Source organism: Hyperoodon ampullatus (assembly GCF_949752795.1).
Source record: "Hyperoodon ampullatus genome assembly, chromosome: 10".
Classification (NCBI taxonomy): Eukaryota; Metazoa; Chordata; class Mammalia; order Artiodactyla; family Ziphiidae; genus Hyperoodon; species Hyperoodon ampullatus.
In genome coordinates, this window is record NC_136923.1 from 65,386,120 (window position 1) to 65,413,541 (window position 27,422).

General features: G+C 45.0%; 2 protein-coding genes across 2 annotated transcripts; one reads left to right on the plus strand and one right to left on the minus strand.

The window, feature by feature from the left end:
- Positions 1-913: 913 nt before the first annotated feature.
- TAP1 (transporter 1, ATP binding cassette subfamily B member) lies at positions 914-8,757 on the minus strand (the record flags this gene model as incomplete). The annotated part of the gene is made up of 11 exons (XM_079712838.1): positions 914-1,527; positions 2,566-2,702; positions 2,993-3,155; positions 3,397-3,570; positions 4,143-4,331; positions 4,494-4,622; positions 5,470-5,667; positions 6,330-6,535; positions 7,297-7,427; positions 7,566-7,680; positions 8,160-8,757. The coding sequence occupies 11 exons, from the start codon at positions 8,755-8,757 to the stop codon at positions 1,315-1,317; spliced, it is 2,253 nt and encodes a 750-aa protein (XP_079568964.1). The 3' UTR covers positions 914-1,314.
- Positions 8,758-9,332: 575 nt separating this feature from the next.
- PSMB9 (proteasome 20S subunit beta 9) lies at positions 9,333-15,512 on the plus strand (the record flags this gene model as incomplete). Its single annotated transcript, XM_079713875.1, has 6 exons — positions 9,333-9,427; positions 11,251-11,318; positions 13,396-13,527; positions 14,195-14,324; positions 14,569-14,710; positions 15,385-15,512. The coding sequence occupies exons 1-6, from the start codon at positions 9,368-9,370 to the stop codon at positions 15,510-15,512; spliced, it is 660 nt and encodes a 219-aa protein (XP_079570001.1). The 5' UTR covers positions 9,333-9,367.
- Between the last annotated feature and the right edge of the window lie 11,910 nt (positions 15,513-27,422).

The following is a 27,422-nucleotide window of genomic DNA, read 5'->3' on the forward strand; positions in this document are numbered from 1 at the left end:
CTGGGGCATCCTCCGGGGACAGTTATGAGGTGGGCAGGGGTCATAGCATCAAAAGTGTAGCCTTAACCAGAAATCTGGAAATCAGCGAGAACCTGGGAGCAGTTTCAAATCGGGAATGGGGGAGGGGTGTGCCTAGGAGCATCGCTTTATAAAAGTAGGGGACGGATAGGAGTACGTGGGGGCACTGAGTCTTGAGGACAGACAGGTCTTGGGGAGACCGGCAATAGAATACACCCGTAGCGTGTGGGGGAAGGGAGCACCAAGGAGAGGGTGCAGCCTCTGAATCCTTCGACCTGGCCCCTCCTAGGGCCTCTCCCCGTTCAACGGTCTCCCTGACCTGTAGCCACCCACAAGAACTGCCCTTTCTGCCCGCACCTACTCGCGTAATTCTTGCTTGACTGAGCACTGTCGTGTTCAACGTCCCTAAAACCCGCCTCTCCTTGCAACCTGAGTTGGCCTAATCTGCCCGGCAACTGTTGACGTCACATGACCACGGCCCTCCCTGAATGGAAGAGATCTACTAAACCACCCCGCCCACTACGCTGAGTTACCGGGGCAGGTGCCACTGCAGAACCCGGAGAGCCCTGCTATAAAGGACTGGGGTGGGCGAGCGAACGAGGTGGTGAACTTCCTCTAGACGTGCTCATCCTCCATCTCCGGGCTCTGAGGCACTGCAGCTGCTGGTGCCTTGGAGGACACTGTATCCCCGTTTGGCTCATCCTTGGGGGCGGGCACAGGGGGATGGAGAAGTGAAGGGGGCAACCATAGGAAATAGAAAACTTAAGGGAAAAGATGACACACTTAGGGCTGGGAAACACTGCGGATGCTGAAGGAGGGAGGGACCCAGCTCCTGAAAATGGCGCTGCAATGGTCGGTGGGCCATTTGGTCCACTGAAAACACGAGAAACCACAGTACAAGACACCAATTTTATTATAAATATCAAGAAACCACAGGGTATTTATGGGCCAGCATATGCCTCGGGTCAGGTTGAAAAGGAGCTGACCTTCTGTTTCTGTGTATTCGAAATATTTCTCATGCTAGCCACACCAACCCTGGCTCCAAAACGTTACACTAAGGAGTTCTAAAGCCTGTTTTCTTCCAGGAAATCTGTATAACCAAGAGGAGCTTGGAGAGCAGCTAACACTCATGGCAAAATTTCAGGCATCACCTCAGGGGTTACATTTTAGAATGTCACCCCTCCCAGTAGCAGCTGCCCACTCTGCAACTCTGGTAAGACCTTTGTTCTCAAACTCTCCACTATAGAGAGGAGGGAAAAAGGGAGGGAGATGGAGTGTGCAGGTCTGAGGAGTCTTTCATTCTGGAGCACCTGACCCACCAGGAGCCTGAACCATGGTGCAATAGCGTCCCTTATTCGCCATGAGCTGCTGGTGGGTTCCCGCCTCAATGATGGTGCCTCCTTCCAGAAAGAGGATGTGGTGAGCCTGCTTCACCAAGCTGAGGCGCTGGGTGATGAGAAGAACAGACCGAGAGCACCGCTCAGGGCTTTTATACAGGAGCTGCTCCACCTGAGAAAAAACATACACTCTGTCAGACCAGGGGACCACACCCAGCTCAGGGGGACATCTGTGTTTCCAGAGCTGGGACAGACCTTGCAAGGATCATTGCCACCTCTGCCAATAACCCAAAGGAAATTGAAGATTCTCCTTCTGGGTGTTTCTCTGTCAAACCTTTGATTTGTGAAGGGCTGTTTACATGAGGTGGCAACGGTGGAATAAAAGAAAGAGTCCTAAACTGGGAGATTGGGATTCACATACACACACTACTGTATATAAAATAGATAACTAATAAGAACCTACTATATAGCACAGCGAACTCTACTCAGGACCCTGTAATGGTCTATATGGGAAAAAAAAATCTAAAAAAAAAAAAAAAAAAGAGTGGATATATGTATACGTATAACTGATTCACTTTGTTGTACACCTGAAATGAACACAACATTGTAAATCAACTGTACTCCAACAAAAATTTTTTTAAAAAAACAAAAAAAGTAATGAAAGAAAGAGCCCTAGGGTGAAACCCATAAGCAAAGAGTGAAAGGTATTGAATAGTCTCTCCTCTCGAATTTTTATATTCTCTTTTAAAGAAATATAACTTACTAGTAAAGAGCATGAGCATTCAAGTCAGGCAGACTTGAATTGGGGTCCAGTCTCTGCTATTCAATAGTTGAATGACAGTGAGCATGTTATTCAACCTCTCTTAGCCTCCGCTTTATCATCTGTTGGATGAGGGTAACAACACCCAGCTCACAAGCATCCATGATGAATAAGTGAGCAAGAGACTACATCCAGCAGCTGCAGCACACAGTAAAATTTCAATTCATATTAGTATTATGAGGATGATCTTTTGCTTACGTTTGGCTTCACAGGTTCAGGGTCTGTAGATCATCTCTTTTAACTGGTTTTAGGCATCTTGGGGAGAAGCTAATGGGAACTGAGAATTGCAAGGACCAGTTTGGAGAATTATGATGTTAGTATAATAACAAAGGATGAGTGAAGGAAGGAGGACTGGATGGGAAATAGGCATTAAGAAGATGACTCTCCTACCCGGGACTGGCTGTTTGCATCCAGGGCACTGGTAGCATCATCCAGGATGAGTACACGTGGTTTCCGGATCAAGGCTCGAGCCAAGGCCACTGTCTGTCGCTGACCCCCTGACAGCTGGCCCCCAGCCTCACCTACTTCTGCAGAGACAAGGGCCAAGGTGAGAGTTGAATAAGCACACGTGTACCCATGTGTGTGCGCGCACACACACGTACACGCACACCGAGGACTGATGGATGCAGCAAGACAGAGAAGGTTCTGGGAAGGTAAAGGAGTTCTGAGGACATGAGGATAAAAGAGCCATAGGAACAAGATCTTACAACTTCAAATTGATGTCAGTGGGGTGGGGGGAGCTAAGGAATCAAGGCAAGACTACTGGGGTTACAAGGAAGGTGAAGATGTCTGGTGGTGACGTGAGCGGAGAGAGCACCTGTGTCGTAGCCTTGAGGGAGTACAGAGATGAAACCGTGGGCTCCGGACTCCACTGCAGCAGCTGTGATGTCCTCCATGGTTGGCTTCTGGACCAGGCCATAGGCGATATTTTCTTTAAAGCTTCTTCCAAATAGCTGTGGCTCTTGTCCCACAGCAGCCACCTGGGACAAAATACGACACAGAGTCATAGAACAAGGAACACAGGAGTGTGGTTCTCTAGAGATTGAAGACTGAGAATTGGAAGACTTCTATTGGAAGCATATCACAAAATTACACGGCCTCTCTCCTGACCACACGCTCACCTCCACCTAAGGTCTCCTAACACTCTGTTCAGAGTGCTCGGTAAGAATGCTCTTCTGACTTGAGGCTCCCTGCCCTTCCCCATGCCATCTTCTTGCTCACCTGTCTGTGCAGGTAGCAGTGCTCATATTTGGGAAGGGGCTCCCCGTCCAGGAGCACCTGCCCCTCGGTGGGCTGGTACAGATTCTGCAGCAGGGCAGCCACCGTGCTCTTCCCAGACCCATTGGGCCCCACCAGCGCCGTCACCTCACCAGGACAAAGGGTGAACGTCAGCCCCTGGAAGCCAGAGAATCACACACACTAAGAGGCAGCCGGAGGCCCCTAACCTTGAGACCTGTCAGTCATTGTCTTGTTACGTTGTCTTGTCAATGTCTTCCCCCAGAGAAGACAGGAGGAAAATGGTGACGTACAGCAACTACTCCCCTTCCACGTGCACAGACACCTCCCCATGGAGTAGAGATGGAAGATGAAACAAAGACAAAGGCAAAGACTAAGAACACTGTGCCACACACTCAATCTCAGAGAGCATGAGAAAAAAGAAAACAATCACATTCCAAACCACAGATGGAAAGAAAAAGGAAGACTGGAGACACAGCTTTTGCTTCCATGACGCCTTAGCATAGGAAAGCCTTCTCCCTGAGAGCCTCCTCTTCCATTCTTCTTAGAAATCCAGCCTGGCCCTTGAGTTTGGGGGCAGTTTTATGGAACGTGTGATCTCATCTTTGCCTCTGAAGGGTGAGGGAGGCTCTGTCTAAACCTGGTGCCAAGCAGGCTGAAGGCAGGGAGAAAATTTAGGGTGGTCGAGTTGAGGGTGAGGTTGGTAGAATACAGGGATTGGTAGGTTGTACCTGCAGCACTGGGACATCCAGATGGTTTGGGTAGGCGAAGGAGACACCCTGGAACTGGACGAGGCCCTGCAACTTTAAGGAAGTGAACACACCACTGGTTGGGCAGCAAGGGATCCGGTCCAGGTATTCAAATATTTTCTCTGAAGAGCCCACAGCCTTCTGTACCCTGGGATAGGTGGACAGCAGTACCTGGAGGGGAGGTATGAATAGTGAGGCGGGGGATGGGAGGGACGAAATCTGTTACCAGGGTTATGTGATTTGAGAAGGGCAAAGGAGGGAAGGAAAGTGATTCAGATGGTGATGGCACAGGGGAAGGAAAAGCACGGGGGAGTGAGAACGGAAGGACCTCACCTCAACAGCTGTGGTGAACTGGATCTGGTAAAGAACAAAGGTGACCAGGTGCCCACTGCTTACAGACCCACTTGTCACCAGCTGCCCACCGAAATACAGGATTCCCACCTTCAGCAGCAATCCTGAGATCTGTGGAGACCACAGAGAAAAGGGACTGTGGGAGGAAAATCTAAAATTCTGGTGCAAAGAACCAGAATCATTAACATTAAGGAGAGATAGCATCCCATTTCCCCAGGTAACTCAGGGGGTTCAATAGGTATTAAAGAATGAACCATAGCATCCCATGGAGTCTCACTCGGTTTCCCATGATAGAAGTCAATTATCACCATCACCATCACCAGTAGCGCCTTGTTTGGGGAGCATCTTGCTCTTCACAAAAGGCTTTTATGAATGTAATGTCATCGAATATTCATATCAAGAGCCCTATAAACTAGGTTATATTACTCCCATTTTTTAAAATGAGAAAAAAATCTCAGAGGAAGTAAGTTACTAGCCCGTGGTCCCAGAGCTAGTAAATGGCAGCATCAAGTCAGGAACTTCTGATCGCTGATCTAGTTCTCTGTCAATTACATCACAAGACGCCCTGCATCCTTGGCTTCCGCTATTCCCATGGCTCTCAGGAGTACATCCGCATAGTTCCAGCATGAAGCAGGCCCAGGTGCAGGAATGTATAGCTTCCTGAGCACCCCCTATGAGGCAAAGGAAGGCCCTGGGACTAGAAGACTTGGCACTTTCCTACAAAGGGGGTCGGGGAGATTTTGTGCACCCTAGGGAAAGGAAGCCATCTAGCAAGCCTAAAAAGAGGGAGGGGGTTAGGAACACTGAGTGGGGTCATGGAGCCTCTGGTTGCTGAGATACAGACACTGAACCCAGCATTGCCCAGCGGAGGAAGAGTGTGGAGCAGGGTCATGGGACAGGGAATGGCATTGAAGCATCTCAGGGACCAAGGAATAGGCATTCATCCCCAGGTGCTCACACCGGTGGTCCAGAGGTTGACCGCATAGGCCAGGGCCTCCTTCTGGTTGAGTGTCTTCATTTCATGCAGCTTTTGCCTGAACTTCTGGGCCTCACCCTCTTCGTTGGCAAAGCTCCGGACTGTAGGCATAGCTGACAGCACTTCAATGGCCACCTGGCTGGATTTTGCCAGAGATTCCTGCACCTGTGCTGCCAGCACCTGTGGAGACATGGACAAGAGATGTCACACGTGGTTGGCAAACCATAAGGGACGCGACCTGAGTTATCGAATTGTAGATTAAAGGTGAGAAAGGGCAGAGAGACAGAAGAGAAAGGGACACAGCTATATCCCCCACGGATACTAAAGAGATACAGAGAAGAGGAAAATGACTCAGAAGGGTCATAGAGGATCATATTCTGGAGACTGGTGATCATATTCCTTTTTTTTTGTTTTCATTTTATATTGGAGTCTAGTTGATTTACAATATTATGTTAGTTTCAGGTATACCGCAAAGTGATTTAGTTATACATACATACGTATCTATTCTCTCCCAGAGTTCTTTCGTATATATGCTATTACAGAGTATTAGGTAGAGTTCCTTGTGCTATACAGTAGGTCCTTGTTACTTATCTATCTTATATATAGTAGTATGTATATGTTAACCCCAACCTCGGTGATCATATGCTTAAAGACAGATTGTAGGCAGACATTAGAAGACACAGAGAAGGTGAAGATTGACACTGAGCAATCCAGGAACATGGACAAGGAGTTTCAAAAAGATGAAAAATCAGCGAAGGTGCCAGGAAAGGAATCTGTGAGGAGAGCCCACCAAGTCTGGGCGATGAGGGTCAGTATAGGTTGAGGCAACTCCCTGGACATACCTCGTGCCATTTTCCCAGCTTCTTAGGCAGAAGGAAAAGTAGTGGCAGGGCAAGCAAGGTGACCATGGTGAGGGACGGGGACCCCCAGAGCATGAGCCCCAAGAGACACAGTCCACGCACGAGGTACCACAGCAAGAGGCTCAGCTCCGAACTCAGAGACTCACTCATGGTGGACGTGTCCTGTGTGACCCGAGATGTGATGGCACCTGCCAAGGGTTGAGGAGAAGAGAGTGAGTGAGTGAGAAGCTCAGAGTGATGGGAGGGACTGGCAATGAGCCAGGGTGCCAGGGGGAGGGGTTCTAAGAAGGTCTGGAAAACAAGGTCAGTGGTTTAGGGAGGCTTGGAATCTCAACTCAAGGAGAATGGGTTCCAGAGGAAAAGCCTGGCCACAGACCTTCATTTTAACTCTAAAGAAATTGACGCCCTTGTGAATTTCTAATTCTCTGACAGATTTCTGTTCTCTAAAGAACTTGTATATCCCCTGCACATAGGCAGGAAAAACTTAAACTGATCGTATAACAGAGCTGGAGAAAAACGAAGGTGCTGCTAGAAAGCAGTCCAGAAAACTGTAGCAAGTCCTGGATTGGGAATCAAGAGATGGGTTCTATTCCCAAGTTCATCTCTATCCATACGTGTCTATGCAAGTTTTGGCATTTAGGGCCTGGGCCTCAGTTCCCATCCCTGTAAAACGAGGTGGTTGGACTCTGTGATCTCAAAATTTCCAGGTTTGAAATTCCTGTCATTTCGATCTAAATACACACAGAGAGATATATTTGTGGGAAAATCTTGGATGGAAACACTAGGTTTTTCTGCAGGTAAGGAGTATATGTATTTTGCTCTTGAGGCACGTCAAGAATAAGACATGACGACATTTACCTGTGAGAGAAGGATCAAGGTTATAAGTAAAAAGATGTATGGGGATATAAACAGTAAGTGGATGGATAGTGAAAAGAGTTTCATGAGAAACCTGTTTGGTTCTTTTGAAAAAACTCTGTTTCCTGGCGCAGGACAGCCCGAAACACCTCTCCCTGCAGGTGGCAGTGCACGCGGCCCATGGTGCTGTTGTAGATTCCATCAGCCGTGAATTCCAGCACTGCACTAGAAGGAGACAGAGACGGAGGGCCGGGCACGGTCAGGGGGCCCCCGAGAAATGCACTCTGGACGGTAGCCCCACCTTTCAACTCCCTCTTTTTCAGGGTTCCCCCATCCCCAGCCTTCCAACTTCAGCCCCCAGACCTGGCTATGGTGAGGACAGACATGAGAGTTATGTTTCGAGTGAAGGCAGCGCCTGTCCTGTCTTGTAGAATCCAGTCCGTGAAACGGCCCGTGAAGAATGGAACAGCCATCTCCCCTAGGGAGGGAGAGAAATATCAAGTCTAAGCAGGTCAGCTCTAACCAGACGGCCCCCGGCCCACCCTCCTTTCACCTTTGCCCATAATCCTGGAGGGCAGTGGCAGAAAGACACAATCTACACCTAAACGGGCCACCTAGGAACTCAAAACCCTGTGGCCCCACCAGACCTCTAGAGGTTGAATGAGGAAGGCTAGGGATCATAGGATGGGCTGCCCCAGAGGAAAGGCCTTGTCCAAGGTGGCCAGTGAAACAACGTCTGGGGCAGCCCTGGAGTCCAGGACTCCTGACTCCTACCCAGTACAGGGCTCTTCCATCTCCACTGGGGTGGGGAGTGGGGGCTCTTCTTAAGACCTGAGCTGGGTCCCCTTCCCCTCATCCACATTTCCGAGAACTCATACCAATCTATCTCACTGGCCATTACTCTCGATTCCTTCCCAGTCCTCTAGCCTCGTCCCTCTCCCCCCGCATCCCCCTTACCAAGACAGGAGAGTACCACCAGGGCCAGAAGGAGCGGGAGGCGTTGTATCTCTGGGCCCAGGAAGCCTAGAAGCCGGCTCACCGCCACTCCAGAAGCGCCGTGAGCTCCTTGCACCCAAAGGCTCCTGATCTTATGCCACAGGGCGGCCGCGGGCAGTGCCGCCGTGTAGCTGAGCGCAAAGGCGTCCAGGCGACTTCCCCAGTGCACTGGCCGGGTGCTGTGAGCGTCCCCGGGGGCTCCCCACGAGCCCAGCTCTCGGAACGAGGCAAGTCCCGGCAGGGCCAAGCCCAGCGCCGCCGCCAGCGGCTCCAAAGCAGCCAGCCATCCCCGGACTCCTGCGCTTTCTCTCCGGAAGCCCAGCGCTGCCCAGAGGACGCCTCGGGCTCCCAGCCACAGCACCGCCCAGCGGCTCAGGCCCGCCACCCAGACCCGGAGCAGCGGCAGCGCAGGGGGTACCAGCAGGGACGCTATTCGGGGCAGCGCCAGCCGGAGCAACATCCAGTCGGCGAGGAGCAGCAGCGCTGTCCCCAGGCACGCGAGGGAGGCTCGGGAGAGGCGGAGACACCCGCAGGGAGCGGGGGACTCCGAGCAAGCCATGGGCGCGCGCGGTTCGAGGCCGGCTCGGGTCCTGGGACTCTCGCCGTCCTCGCCGGGACGGAGTCTCCGGACGCTGTTGGAGTCGTAGCAGGGCGGGCGCCCGGACCGAGGCGGGGAGGGAGCAGGGCGAGCCGGAGCGGGGCTTCGGAAAGTCCCGGGAACCCGCCGAGCCCGCCGGCGCTGACCAGAAGTGAGCAGTTTACGCTAAAGGGAAAACGAAAGCGTCTCCGGCTCCCCAAACCCGCCCACTCCGAAGGCGGCCTGCCCGGACTATGTGGGGGGAGGGCGTCGACATCAGATCCTAGGTTTAGGGGAGCAGCCCTGGTGCTCCACCTTCTCCATTCCCAACACCCGACCCTCCTGTCCTCGCCTCCACTTGCAGGACCCACTTGCCGCGACTTTCTCACTCCAGCCTCTGGGTGTGGTTCTACGTCATCTGTCTCCGGGCAGTTCTGCCCCGCGCAAGTTAGCGCCCGGATGCGAAGCCTCACGGCATGGACCCGGGCGCCCTCTGGCGGGCGTGGAGAAGGGGCGGAGCTGTACGCAGCGAGCAGCGCGCTGTCCCAGGTCGCAAACCAGTGCCCCAGGCGGCGAGGAGCACGGCGCAGGGATGCTGCGAGCGGGAGCACCCACCGGAGACTTACTCCGGGCCAGAGAAGTCCACACCGGGGTAATGAGTCTGGGCTTGAGGGTTAGCGGAGGGGTGGAGGAAGTGGAGCGATAGGGGAACGCTGGAAGCGCCAAAGAGTGAATTTGGAGACTAACAAGAGTGGGGAGATAGCTTGTAGCAGCCAGTGCTCACATCCCGAAATGAACACGGGCGTCTGTATTCTGAAGGGGTCGTCTAGGGGTCCGCGAAGGAACTGGGCACGGGAGGCAGGCGGAGAAGGTGTCCTTTGGCTCTGAGCTGGAAGCGTTAAGGAGAAGCTGCCCTAAAGCGCTTTCGCTTTCACTCTGGGCTAGAGAGAGCCGCTGGTTAAATCAAGGGAGGGGGTTGGAGAAGGTGCACAGAGAAAAGGAAACGGTGCCCTGGGTTAAGTAGGACAGCACTTGAGAGAGGGGAGTATGGGCACTGATTGAGAAGGGACGCATCACACAGACCTTTGATAAACTAGCCCGTGGGTAACTCATAGCCCCAGCACTGATAATGGGTGTTCCATGTGAGCTGGAGGTGCCCTTCCCCAGCCTGGCCCAGGAAGGCTCCTACTTGGCCCAGGTGTCATCGTGCTCCCTTCCCCATGTCTTCCCCACCCAACTCCACAACCTGCTGGACGACTTTTGCCCAGGCTGGACCCCTGGGGCAGATGGCAGCCCAAGGCAGGCTGGCTTCTGCTTTCAAACTACTGCCACCAAGCTTAGCTTTGGGGCAGCTTTGTTATATAGGAATAACCTCTTGGATGGGGTTGCCCCTGTTCTCTGCTGTGCTATTCATGATGAATCGGTATGTCAAAATGAACACTCAGCCAACATCCCTGGAGGCCAGAGTAATTTATGGAGTGGTGAGAAGCCGTAAAACCATTTATAAATTAGAAAATCTCTCCTCACTGCCAGATGAGCAGTGAAAAGTAAGAAGTAGAAGTCAAAACAAAGCATGGGCGCTAGACATGGGTTTTAGTCCTGTGGACCTTCGACAAGTCATTTGCATTCTCTATGACTCAGTTTCTTCACTTGTAGGATCTTTAAGGCTTTTTCCAGTTCAACAGGAGTAAAAAAAATGTAGCTTTATCCTCCTTCACTCTTCCTTAATTCTTTTGTTTAATTTCTTTTCTTGACCTGAAAAAGTCAGCTCAAACTCCCCAATCAAATCCTCTTTTGGTACAGATCTCTTCCCCTGGCTATTTACCTCTTGATAAGAAATCCTTAAATGAGACCTCTATTTTAAACTGTCCCATGTGTTTCTTGCTGCTTTCCTCCTTCCTTGACACGTGGCCATGCTAACCACTGACCCCTGAGATGTTTTCTGTTGTTCAGTAAACTGAAAGAGCTCACTTCTCATTAAGGGGGGGTGGGGTGGATGATTGTGGGCCCAAAAAAAGGGCTTGAGCTTCTTTCCCAAGGTCACGGTCACTCGCTGCATGGAGAGGTCTGTAGCACATCTGTACACACAACAAGCGCATGCGGAGGTAACTGATTTGTGGAGCTGCATCACCGGGACTTGGAAGTGCCCGCCCTGAGCCCTTCACTCAAAGGGAGCACTTATGCCCCTAGGAGCCTCATCCCACCTCTCTCTCTTTACAGTGGAAGGATTCTAGGGATACCATTCTCTCTGTGTGATACCACTGCCAGGCTCTGACATTCCCTTGCTGCTGGGAGAGACAAGAGAGAAAATGGAAAGATGAAGAAAAGAATCCCATTCTGGGAGTCAGCTCTGGCCTAAATTACTGTATAACCTAGAGCCAGTCGCCTCCCCATTCTGAGAATGTTTCCTCGTCTGTAACATGAAGGGATCAAGGCTCTTGCTGCTCTGATGTTCCATCCTCTGTGTCTCTGCAGACAACCATCATGGCGGTAGAGTTTGATGGGGGCGTCGTGGTGGGATCTGATTCCCGGGTGTCTGCAGGGTGAGTAGCAGTGCCGGTGTGTACTTTTGGAAGGAAGCTAATGTCCCCCAGTGCACATTTTTCTTAACCATTCATAAAGAGACTGGCAAACTGAAGCATTGGAGAAACCGAGTGAACCTTTCAGAAAGGCCACTATGATAAGATATTGGGTGGGTATTTGGGTCTCTGAATTCATGGAGAAGAATCTGGGGCCTGGATGCTAATGTGGCCCATCCCAGGGAGTCACGGAATCGGTCTGAAAAGGGTTTAGGAGATAGAGATTTCAGGGGCCCACCTTCCATCTATGTTTAGAGATAGAAAAGATGGTCCTGCCAAGCAGATATTCTGGTTTCTGATCCATCACATGTTGAACTAAGTTTGTCTTTCTCCCTTCTGGCCAGTTTCCTCACATACAAGATAAGTATACAGGATTAGATCAATATTACTTACTTTATGTTCCATAGAACACATAACTTCCTCAATATGGTTAATAACAAAGAAAAATTAATAAGGCAAAGATTATTCTTAGCTTAATTTAGTATTTTTTGTTTTATTATGAAAATCTAAGCCTGAAAATAAATCTAATTTTGATCATTACTTGCAGTGTTTCGTTTGAGACGATTCTTTGCTTCCTGCTTTAATCCAAGCATTACATTTCATGTACTCTGAAGCCATTCTCTTGTGAAATAAATTTGAGAAACACCGAAAGATGAACATCAAAAATTTTGGCAACTCTCTATATGATCCAGCAGTCCCACTCCTGGGCATATATCCAGACAAAACTATAATTCGAAAAGATACATGCACCCCTATGTTCATAGCAGCACTATTTACAGTAGCCAAGACATGGAAGCAACCTAAATGTCCATCGACAGAGGAATGGGTAAGGAAGACGTGGTACACCATGAACATTGGGGTGCATCTATCTTTTTGAATTATGTTTTTCTCCAGGTATATGCCCAGGAGTGGGATTGCTGGGTCATATGGTAGTTCTATCTTTAGTTTTCTAAGGAACCTACATACTGTTCTCCATAGTGGCTGTACCAATTTACATTCCCACCAACAATGTAGGAAGGTTCCCTTTTCTCCACACCCTCTCCAGCATTTATTGTTTGTAGATTTTTTGTTGATGGCCATTCTGACCAGTGTGAGGTGATACCTCATTGTAGTTTTGATTTGCATTTCTCTAATAATTAGTGATGTTGAGCATCTTTTCATGTGCTTTTTGGCCATCTGTATGTCTTATTTGGAGAAATGTCTGTTTAGATCTTCTGCCCATTTTTTGATTGGGTTATTTGCTTTTTTGATATTGAGCTGCATGAGCCATTATATTTTGGAGATTAATCCCTTGTCAGTTGCTTCATTTGCAAATATGTTCTCCCATTCTGAGGGTTGTCTTTATACTAAAAAAAAAAGAGTGAATATATGTATATATGTAACTGATTCATTTTTGCTGTACACCTGAAACTAACACAACATTGTAAATCAACTATACACCAATAAAAAATTTTTTAAAAAAAGAAAACGTGGTGTGTGTGTGTGTGTATATATATATATATATATATATATATATATATATATATATACATAATAGACTATTACTCAGCCCTAAAAAAGAATGAAATAATGCCATTTGCAGCAATGTGGATGGACCTAGAGATTATCATATTAAGCATAGTCGGAAAGAAAAAGACAAATACCAAAAGATATCACTTATATGTGGAATCTAAAGTATGACACAAATGAACATATCTACCAAACAGAAACAGACTCACAGACGTAGAGAATAGACTTGTGGTTGCCAAGGGGGAGGGGGTTGGGGAAGGGCTGGATTGAGAGTTTGGGTTAGCAGATGCAAACTAGTATATATAGGATGGATAAACAACAAGGTGCTACTGCATAGCACAGGGAACTATATTCAATATCCTGTGATAAACCATAATGAAAAAGAATATGAAAAAGAATATGTATATGTATAACTGAATCACTTGGCTGTAAGCAGAAATTAACACGACATTGTAAATCAACTATACTTCAATAAAATTTCATAAAAAATTGGCATCTCTAACGTTGATGACTTTTGACTACTTCCTGACAGAGAGGCTGTGGTGAACCGAGTGTTTGACAAGCTGTCCCCCCTGCACCAGCGCATCTACTGTGCTCTCTCTGGCTCAGCTGCTGATGCTCAGGCCGTAGCGGACATGGCTGCCTACCAGCTGGAGCTCCATGGGTATGAAGTTTTGGAGTCCCCAGTCCACACCACCTAGAGTTCCCCCAACCAGTGAACCCCTATACAGAGTCCTGTTCCAGGAGCACTGCTGTGGAAAATGAAAAATTCTTGCTTTGCCTCCAGTTTTCATTAGTGTTGAACGGGCACTTGAATCTCTCGAAGCTGGTTTCTGCACCTGTAGAGTAGAGATAACTAATAGTACCTACCCTACCTCACCAGGTGGCTATTTCCAGAATCAAAAAATATGAGTGAAAGTAGTTCAAAAACTGCAAATCACCCTCCTAATATAAATAGTGGGGAAGAAGATTAGGACGTGGGCCACCATAATATCAGGTGGTGACCGTAGGGGAAACCAAGGTCATTAGGGCAGAAGTAAAGTTTACCTGCTTTTACCCTCATGGGCACGGCTCTGGCAGTCAGGAGAATTATGTCATTGGGGGCTGGGGGTGGGACAGAGTAAAGGAGGGAGAACAATTAGCAATTGAAACTTCTTCCCAGTGGGTGATGTGAGACTCTTGTTCCCCTGCACTTGTAGGAGGGGAGCTAGAGTTTGAATCCTTGCTGCTATAGGTTTCGGGTGTTCCCCCGGCAGCGATGATGGTAATGGCCCAGGAGGGTGGAACTTCAGGAAAATCATATTGCTGCCTATTCCTAACCCTTCCTTTAGAATGGAACTGGAGGAACTCCCACTCGTTCTGGCTGCTGCAAACGTGGTGAGGAATATCACCTATAAATATCGGGAGGACCTGTCTGCACATCTCATGGTTGCAGGCTGGGACGGACGCGAAGGGGGCCAGGTGAGTCTCTCCCAGTGTCCTCCCTCCCTTGGGGTTCCCCTCTCCCGCAGAGAGGGAGATGGAGGTCATATGGCATTCTCGCTAAGAGTTCCGAAGACACTGCCTCGAAAATGTAGGATAGTCTCAAAGGAGAAGGGCATGAGATGCTGGGGCTTCACTGCAGAGTGTGGACACCACCTGCTTGTCTCAGTGGTGAGCAGAGGAGGGAGGCTTCTAGAGTCTGACCTGAGGATGCCTCCCCCAGGTATATGGGACCATGGGAGGGATGCTGATTCGACAGCCCTTTGCCATTGGTGGCTCTGGCAGCACCTATATCTACGGTTATGTGGACGCGGCGTATAAACCAGGCATGTCCCCGGAGGAGTGCAGGCGCTTCACCACGAATGGTAACTAAGCAAGTGGAAGGGTACCTGGGGCAAGGGTTGTTAAATGTGGGAAGGAGGTAGAGTATGAGGAATAAGAATACATGGGTGACCATTTAATTAAATGTCCAATGGGAATTCCCTGGTGGTCCAGTGGTTGGAACTCCTCGCTTTCATTTCCCGGGGCCCGGGTTGGATCCCTGGTGGGGGAACTAAGATCCCGCAAGCCATGCGGCACGGCCAAAAAAAAAAAAAAAACAGAAAACGTCCAAACTGGGACACTTTTGAGAGTGAGAGACAGCAGGACAAAGGCTAAACTAGATGGGCTTTCAGGATAAAAGGCATAAACCAGGATTGTTATGAGTACACCAAATTAAGATCTAGGGTGACCACAAGAACCAGTGGTGAGCTAGCTTGGGCCCACTCATAAGAGTTGACTGTTAAATATTCAAGGTTGGAGAGCTGCTTATTCATCTATTTATAACTTGAAATCAGTCATGGTGGGAGTATTGAGACCATGGACATCATGTGAAGACTTTTTTTTTTTTAAGTTGGTTGACCACCACTAAATATGCATCTCTAGGAGATGGGTTCTGAAGTCTGAAAGTGGTCATAGGCATATGGACAGGAGGGAAGGGAAACAATATTTGAAGCTAAGCCATTCTCTCTTCCTGTCTGCAACTTGAAACCCTCTGCAGCTATTGCTCTGGCCATGAACCGGGATGGCTCCAGTGGGGGCGTCATCTACCTGGTCACGATCACAGCCGCTGGTGTGGACCATCGAGTCATCTTGGGCAATGAGCTGCCGAAATTCTATGACGAGTGAATCTTTCTCAGACTTCCCTTCTTTATTTTATAATAAAGTTTCTGGGACCGGAACCTGGTATGGTCATGGTCACTCAGGGAGATGAAGCTTGGGAAGGGGGCTTCTTCCCACCCAGATGTTAGCATATCTTTTTTATTCTTTTGTCCCCAGGTCTAAAACATCTTTCCCACAGGAGAGAGAGATGGGCAGGGAGGCGGGGTATATACTAGAACCAGGAAGGGCTCTACACATGACAGGTCATAGGTAGCTAAGACAGCTACACACAGGAGAATTAGCTAAGAGCACCAGCAAACTCACACGGAAGAGAATTCCTTTCATAATGCATTCATTCACATTAGAGACCAAAAACTGATAAGTACTTAAATATTTGGTGGGGGGGGGTACTTGTGAATTTCAAAGAATAATAACAAGAACCAAAAAAGCTACATTTATTGAACCAAGCATTAGCTACATGCTTATAAACTTCATTTCTTAGAACCCAAACAAAAAAATCTTATGTAGGTAGGACAACTACTTCTGTGTACGGATAGATGGGAATTTAGGAAGAGTAAGTCATGGCAAGTTCAAAAGCTGAGATGTGGGATTTAGTTTACCATATGCCTTTCCTCTACCACAACATGAAACCTTCTATTCCCGCAAGCTTCATATAGCATCTCCTCCTTGAAATCTGCAATAATTAGCCTAGCCCATGATTTGACACTTACGAAGTCATCACTAGATGTTTGAGTAACTGTATGAAACAGGCTGAGTTCTGGTCCTATCGTTGCCAGGCACTTTCTGAGTGCGAGAACAAATTACTCCCCTTCTTTGAGCCCTCATTTTCTCTTCTATCAAATGAAGGTGTTGAGTGACTTCTAAGATGGTTTATAGTTTTGACATTCAATGCCGTTTTGCTCATAAGTGAGCAGTTAAGAGGTGTATTTAACAGAAATCCTAGTAGGCTACCCAGGAAGCTTCTGTCTGCTTTTCTCTCTGGATCTCAGGCTCAACATACAAATTCAAAGTACCCTAAGACATTCCTATGTCCTTGGTAGTGTGTATTTGGTTTGGAGAAAAATAATCTAAAATTACTAGAGGGCTTCCCTGGTGGCGCAGTGGTTGAGAGTCTGCCTGCCGATGCAGGGGACACGGGTTCGTGCCCCGGTCCGGGAAGATCCCGCATGCCGCGGAGCGGCTGGGCCCGTGAGCCATGGCCGCTGAGCCTGCGCGTCCAGAGCCTGTGCTCCGCAGCGGGAGAGGCCACAACAGTGAGAGGCCCGCGTACCGCAAAAAAAAAAATAAATAAATAAAATTACTAGAGCCTAGGGGAGGGGGAAGGGTAAGCTGGGACAAAGAGAGAGTAGCATTGACATATACACACTACCAAATGTAAAATAGATAGCTAGTGGGAAGCAGCCTCAGCTCGGTGCTTTGTGACCATCCAGCCCTCTAGATAGGGAGGGTGGGAGGGAGACTCAAGAGGGAGGGGATATAGGGATATATCTATGCATATAGCTGATTCACTTTCTTATACAGCAGAAACTAACACAACATTGTAAAGCAATTATACTCCAATAAAGATGTTAAATAAATAAATTGTACGTTGCAAATAAAAATTAGATCAACCGTTTAAACTGAAAAATAAATTAAAAATAAATTAAATTACTAGAGCCTTGAGTTCTTTCTAGCCACGAGATTTAATTTATTTTGAAATTTAACAGAATAGTTTAAGAGCCTATCTCTCCTGCTGATCACAACTCCCCAGCTCGAACTCTGGAGAGTAGACTAAAGTACTAAACCACCCTGAAAAATAAACAAAAGCAGGGGGATTGTGGAGAGAGTCAAAACTTGGGGAGGGAACGCTCGGGGGGGGGGGGAAAAGGAGGGTTCTTTCCTCTCATGGCTCTGCCCTGAAGTCAGGCATCAGCTACAGAGCTACACTTCTGAGCTGAATCTCCACTGCCATTCTGGCTGGAGGAACTGAGAAAAGGGGCCCCTGTGGGCAGGAGAGTGTAGGGGAATCTCCCAGATGAGAGAGCTGGGGACGGGGCTCCCTAATTCTAGGTATGAATCCTCATGACAGCCGGGTTACTCCTGAGCTGCACATATGACACAACCAGCACAAAACAGCAAAGACTTCGAGGACTGAATTAAGATGTAAACCTTTTAAACTTAGATGGCCGTCTTTTTCTTTATTGGCCAAAAAACTGCATCCTTATGCCCCTCATTCCAAAAAAATGGCTTGTAGCAGCTTACAATTTAAAAAGAAGAAGGAGGAGGAGAAGGAGGGGGAGAAGGGGGAGGGGGAGGGGCAGGGGAAGAGGAGGGGAAGGGGAGAAGGGGGAGTAGAGGAAGAAAATAATTAAAGCAAAGACAAAGTAAAGAAATAAATGAAGCCAAGAGGTAAAAACAACATACAACATGAACATCTCTTTTTAAAAAAGCAAAGTGAGGGCTTCCCCGGTGGCGCAGTGGTTGAGAGTCCGCCTGCCGATGCAGGGAACACGGGTTCGTGCCCCGTTCCGGGGGGATCCCACATGCAGCGGAGTGGCTAGGCTCGTGAGCCATGGCCGCTGAGCCTATGCGCCCGGAGCCTGTGCTCCGCAACGGGAGAGGCCACAACAGTGAGAGGCCTGTGTACCGCAAAAAAAAAAAAGAAAAGTTATGTGTTGCATTGTAAAACATTCAGGAATTTTGAGAGGCAACTGTTAACTATTGGTAGCTTGACATTTACCGTGGTGGAAGCATTTATACTACAGAAACCAGCAATGCTACGCATCAGGACTTTTTTGGTTTTTTCCCCAGAAAGCCAGTTTAACAGGCCACATGTTGATCAGCCAGCTATCCATGGGTGAAAAACAACTGGCTCTGAGCTACAGGGTAATGAAAGCAAAAAAGGAAATGAAATCAGGTACAAGATTTGAAAGATTCATTTAAAAAGCAAATCATCAAAAAACAACAACAACAACAACAACAAAATATATATATATAATATATATATATAGTTTTTCAAATCACATAGAACATTAACTGAAATAGAATATGCATCATGCCATAAAGAAAACGCCAATGAATTCCAAAGTATCAGTATCTTTGAAACTACATTCAGCATCCATATTGTATTAAATTAGAACTTGATAACAAAAGGATACCTAAAATTCTGATGGTTTGCAAACTAAAAAAATATTGATAAATAACAGATTTAATAGGTACTCATAAAAGAAATGTACTCATTTAGAACCAGGTGGTAAAAATGTTACCTATCAGATTCTGTGGGACACAAAGGAATACTTAGAATTTTATAGCTTCAAATACATTTCTTAGAACAAAAAAAGTTCAAAATAAATGACTTAAAAATTCTCCTAAAATGTTGGAAAAAGAACAATTGAGCAAACCTAAAGAAATAAGAAGGAAGGAAATTAATTTTCTATTGTTGTCTCATACTGCATTAGCTACCTATTGCTGTGTAACAAATGACACCAAAATTTAGCAGCTTAAAATAACAACCATTTACAATTAGGCATTATTGGGACAACAGGGGAAGTTTAAATACGGACTGTGTATTTGATAATATTATATCATGGTAAGTATCTTAGAGGTGATGATGTTATTCTGGTTTTGTAGGAGAAACATCCGTATTCTTAAAATACACATTCCAAACTATTTTAGGGTAAAATGTCACATGTCCACAAATTTTCTCAAATGGCTTAACGACATAGATCCTCAATAGTAAATGGATAAATAAAGTGTAGCTTATTAATACAATAGAATACTGCATAAGCAATGCATATTAGTGAACTACTGATAATGCAACAAGATGGATAAATCTCATAGAAATAATATTGAATAAAGAAGCCAGATGCACACAAAACTACACAATATATGTTTTGAAACAACCAGGTCCTACTGTATAGCACAGGGAACTATATTCAATATCCTGAGATAAACCATAATGGAAAAGAATATGAAAAAAATATGTGTATAACTGAGTCACTTTGCTGTACAGCAGAAATTAACACAACATTGCAAATCAGCTATACTTCAATAAAATTAGAGAAAGAAAAAAAATAATATAGATTTCGGTTATCTATTGCTGTGGAGCAAACTGCCCCTAAACTTTGTGGCTTAAAACAAAAACAATCATTTTATGGTTTCTTGTTATTCTGGGGGTTAACTGAACTTGAAGAACCACTGATGTAGCCCGTAAACCAAAGCACTTATCACGGCAGCCAATCCATACAACCCCTGACATTTCATGTAAGGACATTTGTTACCTGTCCCATCAGATTTGAACACCTTTAGAATACCGTAAAAATTTCCCCGACTTTATGGGTCCTGCCTCCTCATAGTACAATTCAGAAAACCCACTTCTCCCAGTCCTCTTGGAAGCCAGGGCACCAATATAGGACCTAAGTTCCACCTTTAAAAAAATCAAATTCATGCACCCGAGACTTCAGTTCACAACTGAGCGACAGGAGGAAATGGGCATCTGCCCTGCATTCAGTTCGCGGCAAAGGTGACAGGAAAAGCAACTGGCTTTGGGGGAAGCAGTGGTAAAAAAAGGCTAAGTTCCTGCCACCAAAGCGGCTTCTAAGTGTCTTCAGTGGTGGTTGCAATAAAGTCTAATTCCTAATGACAGAGCAAAGAGCAACACCTGGAAGCAGCAGCACCTGGAAGCAGCAGTAAAGTGGTTTATGAGACCTGTTCTGGCTTGGTTGGGGGGGACGGTTATCTGTTTATGATGAGCCTACCATATGTTGGAGAAATGTATTTGTTAGATTTTTTAAAGTGTTACCAAACATTAACGAGGGAACCAGGAAGAGTACAAGAGACTAGATTCAAAGAGTATTTGCAAAACAAAGTTGCACATAGGGGAAATCACTGTTAGAGATTCAAAATGGTTAATGTACTACAAAGCAATAAAATCATAACCTTGGTGTTATCTCCTTTACCAGAGAAAAAGCAAAGGCATCACACCTTATCAGCTTTCTACAGATTAACGTCTCATAGTACAGGGCCAGCCGGGTTCTTTTTAGTCAAGTTACAATCCCTGAAACAGGATTATAATCAGGCAGGATTATAAGAAAATGTTCACATATATTAATCAAGAAAGCAGAATTTTGGGCTTCCCTGATGGTGCAGTGGTTGAGAGTCTGCCTGCCAATGCAGGGGACACGGGTTTGTGTCCCGGTCCGGGAAGATCCCACATGCCGCGGAGCAGCTGGGCCCGTGAGCCATGGCCGCTGAGCCTGCGCATCCAGAGCCTGTGCTCCACAACGGGAGAGGCCACAACAGTGAGAGGCCCGCGTACCGCAAAAAAAAAAAAAAAAAAAAAGCAGATTTTTGCCTTAGTTCCAAATTTTGGAACACTTTCCCTACACGATTCCTACCCCTAAAGTAATGAATTGACCAAATAAGATTTTCCAGAAATATTCTACCAATATCCTTAATTTGACAGGCTCTTTTATTTGGCCTGTTTTAGGATTAAGATGTGAAGACTTCCTTGTCATGTAGTTAACAAAACAAAGGTCTTAGTGATATTGACAGTTCACATCTATCTGGAAGGCTTTAGCCCATAAGGTCATAGTTTTAATTACTCCTATGATAACCAGGAATAATTTTATTGCCAGGCAAGAGCTTACTTATCCCAAGAACCCTCCCCGACTCACCATCTCAGAGCTTCATTTGTAGGGCCTTTCACTGGGGATGAAATCCCATTTTCTCTGAGATGCTCAAAGTTCATCAGTGATTCTGGCTCATCAGAAATTAACATCCTTTTCCACCTGTCGGGTGGGGACGATAAACTAGGAACCAGTGTGCTCAGAGGATTTTGTAGGCCTTGTTTCCACAAACAAGCTGCAGTCCTTTCTCTTATTAGAGAAATTAATGAGATTAATGAAATGAGATTTTCCTTTTTATGTGACATTTCTGGCATGCTCAGGGTTCCAAATTTGGAGATGTGAACCACTGCATATCACTACATTGCCATAAAAACATAAAGCAACCCACAAAAGCACTTTGAACACTATTTGCAGAGAAGAACTATATACCAAATTTCCTAAAGAATTATCATATATTCCACCAGTGATGCTGTCTACAAAAATATTTGATTGTCTATAGAGCTATGGTAGCTATAAAAAGCAAAATTTGACTCACTGTCCTTTAACAAAGGATAGCTGAGATTTTTCTAAGCTTAAAAATTGTAAAAGCATTTGTCAGAATTCCAATTAGGAATAGGATCATCGTTATCTTTCATTTTTCCTGAGTAGTTATACTTTGCAGTCTATATTAAGATTTACTATAGGATATTTTTTCCTGAATTCTGTGGTTCCAATGGAACAAGACATCATTCAAAGAACACTGGGTTTTATTTTCCATAAGCATAGGTTAAACCTGAGGATTACAGATAGATAAGAAGAAAATAAAATGGTCTGCTTACATGCTCATCAGAAAATAGAACATTTAAAACAATGTTCTGAAATAAATCACCATAATTAAATATTGGTTAACAGTTTCATTCAGTTTTATTTCCTGTCCCACTGATCTAGGGCTAGCAGACTATGGTAATGACTTCTCTGCTTTGGTACTAAAATAGTCTTATAAGTTCCAATTTTTAAGTTCCCTGATACAGTTTGACAGGTGTCAATAGGTGACCATATCAGCTTAAAATGGTAAATTTGTTCTCATAATTCTATTCTCTGCAATAGAAAGAATCAAGAAATCCTGGTCATCATTTCCACTGAGCCCCTGAGATTGTCCTTTTCTGCTGTTTCTCTCAGAAGACCCAATTTTTGGTCATAGCTTCTAGCAGAGGGTTTCTTCAAGTATGAGAGAAAAACAGAAAACATCTGTTTGGCCAGATGGTGCAGTTTAATTTATCACAGTAGCCAACAATATCAGAATAGAGGAGTAGAATCTAGAAATCTCACAATTTCACAAAGACTTATGAGTCATTACTCTGAAGGTAAGTACACATTCTAGACAGTGAGGGGCTGTGGCAACTTTCCATGTTCTTCTAATTCAGCCTGTAAAGTGCGGACTAGGAATCCTACTGATTGACAAGGGTATTTTAAACCCAGAAACAAAACCTTCTTTAAAATAAATGTATTAAAATCACCCATCCAGACTTGGAATAAGAACAAGAGTATGCTTTTACCCTTCCTGAAACATCTACAGTCATTATGACACACATTCGCAATACTTTTACCTGGACAAGATTAATAAAGGAAAGGTTGAGCTCCTGTGTTTTGTCAGCTTTTTCAGCATTGTGGGGTTGATACACAGGGTAGCTCTTTTGAGAGTATAGAATTAATTTAAAGTATATAAAGCATGCAAAATGCACCTAATTAACTTCTGGCCTCCTGCATTTCATAGTGACAGATTAAGGCTTTGGGGCCACCTAGTGGTCAAACGGGTAGTGGCTACCTAGTGGGAAAAAGGGTTTTTTTAGAGTACAGTAAAAGATAGCTTGACAGTTTTAATATTTTCAATTAAGAGTTTAGGCTTCAGGAAGGCAACAACAACAAAAAAGAATTGTCAGAGGAAACTGGTCACTTAATTAATATAAGTGGACAGGTACCTAAGAGTGGTCAATTGTTAAAGTTTTTGCTATCCCAATAACCAGAGTGATAATAAAACATTTTAAAATAAATAAAGAAGGTAACATAATAATTATAGAAGCTGTAGGTCTCTCACAATTCAAAGGGTTTTTGTTATTTGTTTTCAAAATATTTAAGGCCATGAAAATATCAGCAAAAGCACTCAAATTTATCAGGATACTGAGTGAGAGTGTTCTGAGAGAAAATAGCTGCTTGCTGAGCTGATTACACTCAAGGAAATAAAAACTTTTTCTATCTCTTTTTAAGAGTACAATGAATATGCCAAGACCAAATTTGAACAAGTCCTCTCTTTTTTTGCTTATTAATTTTAATTCATCATTATGTGTGTGTTTCAAATATGTGTATAGTTAGATGACAATATTATTTAAAGCTTTCAACTTCAGCTTTAAAATATAATTAATCTTATTAATACAATACACTAATGTGTATACCACATTGAGTTTACCATCTTTTCTTATTGAAGTATAGTTGATTTACAATGTTGTGTTAGTTTCAGGTATACAGCAAAGTGATTCAGTTTTACATATATATGTAAATATATATATTCCTTTTCAGCTTCTTTTCCCATATAGGTTATTACAAAATATTGAGTATAGTTCCTTGTGCTACACAGTAGGTCCTTGTTGGTTATCTATTTTAAATATAGTACTGTATGTATAAGTTACTCCCAAATTTCTAATTTATCCTTCCCCCCAACCTTTCCCCTTTGGTAACCATAGAAGCTTGTTTTCTATATCTGTGAGTCTGTTTTGTAAATAAGTTCATTTGTATCATTTTTTTTAGGTTCCACATATAAGTGATATCATATGATATTTGTCCTTCTCTGTCTGACTTACTTCACTTAGTATGATAATCTCTAGGTTCATCCATATTGCTGCAAATGGCATTATTTCATTCTTTTTTATGGCTAAGTAATATTCCATTGTGTAAAAAAAAAAATATATATATATATATATATATATATACCACATCTTCTTTATCCATTCATCTGTCAATGGACTTGAGTTTACCATCTTAATTTCAGTTTTGCAAAAAGTAAATATGGACAAGAGTATATACATAAAAGCTGATTCAGTATTTTTTTGGTGATTCAGTATTTTTTTTCTTTGTCTCTATGAATTATTATTTCTTTTAAGAATGTTGTAGGTGGGGCTCCCCTGGTGGCTCAGTGGTTAAGAGTCCGCCTGCCAATGCAGGAGACACGGGTTTGAACCCTGGTCCGGGAAGATCCCACATTCCGCAGAGCAACTAAGCCTGTGCTCCACAACTACTGAGCCTGCGCTCTAGAGCCCAAGCTCTCTGCAATTAGAGAAAGCCTGCGTGCAGCAACAAAGACCCAATGCACGCAGCCAAAAATAAATAAATAAATTAAAACAAAAAAAAATTTTTTAAAGAATGTTGCAGGTAATCAAAAGTCATTTCTTACTTAACTCAATTTAAATTAGTCCAAACTTATAAAATCATTTAGGTGAGACTACGAAGTTGAACATAATAACCACTATTGACCTTAGAAGTTTTTCAGAGGTGAAATTTTTAACTTTTACTGAGAAAGTAAGTGGAGTAGCTAAGTCAATGATTTGCAGCACTGTCTAAAGATCACAAGAGCTAATAGTTTACAAAATAAAAGCATGTCCTGTGTTAATTAGATTAAATACATATGTTTACATTTAGGTTTTCTTCCCAGAAATTAAGACAGCAAAATGAGGGGCTTCCCTGATGGTCCAGTGGTTAAGACACTGTGCTTCCACTGCAGGGGGTACGGGTTTGATCCCATCAGGGAACTAAGATCCTGCATGCCCCATGGCAGTGACAAAAAAAAAAAAAAAAAAAAAATCTGAGGACGGGGAACAAATCCTTTTCTTTTTTTTCCCCAAAATCAATTTAAAGTGATAGAAATCAAATTAGTAGGTGTCTAGAGTGGGGAGTTACTGCAAAAGGGCAAGAAGGAACTTTCTGAGACAAGAAAAATGTTCTATGTATCAATTGGGGTGGTGGTTACACAGTGTATACATTTGTCAAAACTCATCAAACTGAATACTTTAAATCAGCGGTCCCCAACCTTTTTGGCACTAGGTACCAGATTCATGGAAGACAATTTTTCCACAGACGGGAGTGGGGGGGATGGTTTTGGGATGATTCAAGTGCCTTACATTTATTGCACAGTTTATTTCTATTATTATTATGTATAATGAAATATTTATACAACTCACCGTAATGCAGAATCAATGGGAGCCCTGAGCTTCTTTTCACTTGCCACTCACTGGTAGGGTTTTGATATGAGTCTGAAAGCAATTGATTTATTATGGTCTCTGTGTAGTCAAACCTCTCTGCTAATGATAGTCTGTATTTGCAGCCGCTCCCCAGCGCTAGCATCACCGCCTCAGCTCCACCTCAAATCATCAGGCATTAGATTCTCATAAGGAGCGTGCAAGCTAGATCCCTTGCATGTGCAGTTCACAGTAGGTTTCACGCTCCTATGAGAATCTAATGCTGCCGCTGATCTGACAGGAGGCGGAGCTCAGGTGGTAATTCGAGTTACAGGGAGCAGCTGTAAATAAAGATGAAGCTTCGCTCGCTTGCCTGCCACTCACCTCCTGCTGCGTGGCCCGGTTCCTAACAGGCCACGGACTGCTACAGGTCCGTGGCCCAGAGGTTGGGGAACCCTGCTTTAAATGTTTCCATTGGTTTTATGTAAATTACACCTCCAAAAAGCTTATTAAAAACCACAAAATAAGATCAGAAATTTCAGTTGTGGGGTTTGTGGGCTTTGGCAATAGAAAACCAAATAGGTCATAGGTCAAGCATAGCACAATCAAATATCCTGTTTCCTTTTTTGCCTCCTAATTTAGTAGATCCGGTTTTTTTTAATTTAAATTATGTAAACTAAAGTAAAACAAAAACATCTGTGACACAGTTTAGAAGGATTACAGGGTGCAAAGCCTGGATTCTGTATCAACTCCAGGCAAGAAAACTGGCCCTAACTTCATCAGGAGTCCTTCCCAAATCTACCACTTATGGCATAAGCATTGACCAGATATTTACTAATCTAGGCCTTTCATTCATCTTGCTTCTACCATAGTTTTCAAAGGTAAATTTGAAGCTCAAGAGCTTAACCTTTTGATCATCATTGTTTTGCTGTGGCCACCCAAGGCCTGAAGGGTAAAAATGCCTTATCTGTCTCTATAGTAGAAAGACAAAACAATCCTTAGTTGATGTCTTAGAATTTTTCCTGCTGTATACCTGAATATGTAAAAGCACAGGGAATGTCCTAGCAGGACACAGGCCACAATGCACAGTTACCTTTGGGAAGCAGAGTGAAATGGAGAGAGGGGAGTGATAAAAGGAGACCTTTTACCCTTTTTACACTCTTCTATATGATTTGAACTTTTTTTTTTTTTTTTTTTTGCGGTACGCGGGCCTCTCACCTTTGCGGCCTCTCCCGTTGCGGAGCACAGGCTCCGGACGCGCAGGCTCAGCGGCCATGGCTCACGGGCCCAGCCGCTCCGCGGCATGTGGGATCTTCCCAGACCGGGGCACGAACCCATGTCCCCTGCATCAGCAGGCGGACTCTCAACCACTGCGCCACCAGGGAAGCCCTGATTTGAACTTTTTATAACAAGATATTTTATAACAAGATCAGGTATTTACTGTGGAATTTTAAGAAATAAAAAATGGGACCTTTTTTTCTTTTTTTTTTTTAATTGGTGGATTTTCCACTAGGTGGTTGTAGAGAATTACAATCAATATTAGTCTGAACCTGAAGGGCAAAAAGAAATACTTATTAAGCCGAAAATCAAAGGCAGTAGCCCATTTGCAGCTACAATATTTATTAAGTAGATCAGTCTGAGGTTTAATTCCTCCATGAACCAGATGATAGGTATCTGCTCTTTTGAGAAATGCTTTCCTGGTTATGTTCTCCTGTAATCTGATTTTCTGAAAATGGGCCTGAGATGTACTCCTACTTAAAGTGAACAATTGCAGTGCATTATGGTAGGAATGATGGAAACTTGAGAAGAGATACACACACTGATAATAAAGATATACACTCTTTTTCCTTAGCTGAAGTGAAATTGGAGAAATATACACTGGATCTGTACACATTCCTCTCCTTAAGTCTCCCTGGATAAAAGGAGGATACGTGGGCTTTCCTGGTGGCGCAGTGGTTGAGAGTCCGCCTGCCGATGCAGGGGACACGGGTTCGTGTCCCGGTCCGGGAAGATCCCACATGCCGCGGAGCAGCTGGGCCCGTGAGCCATGGCCGCTGAGCCTGCGCGTCTGGAGCCTGTTCTCCGCAGCGGGAGAGGCCACAACA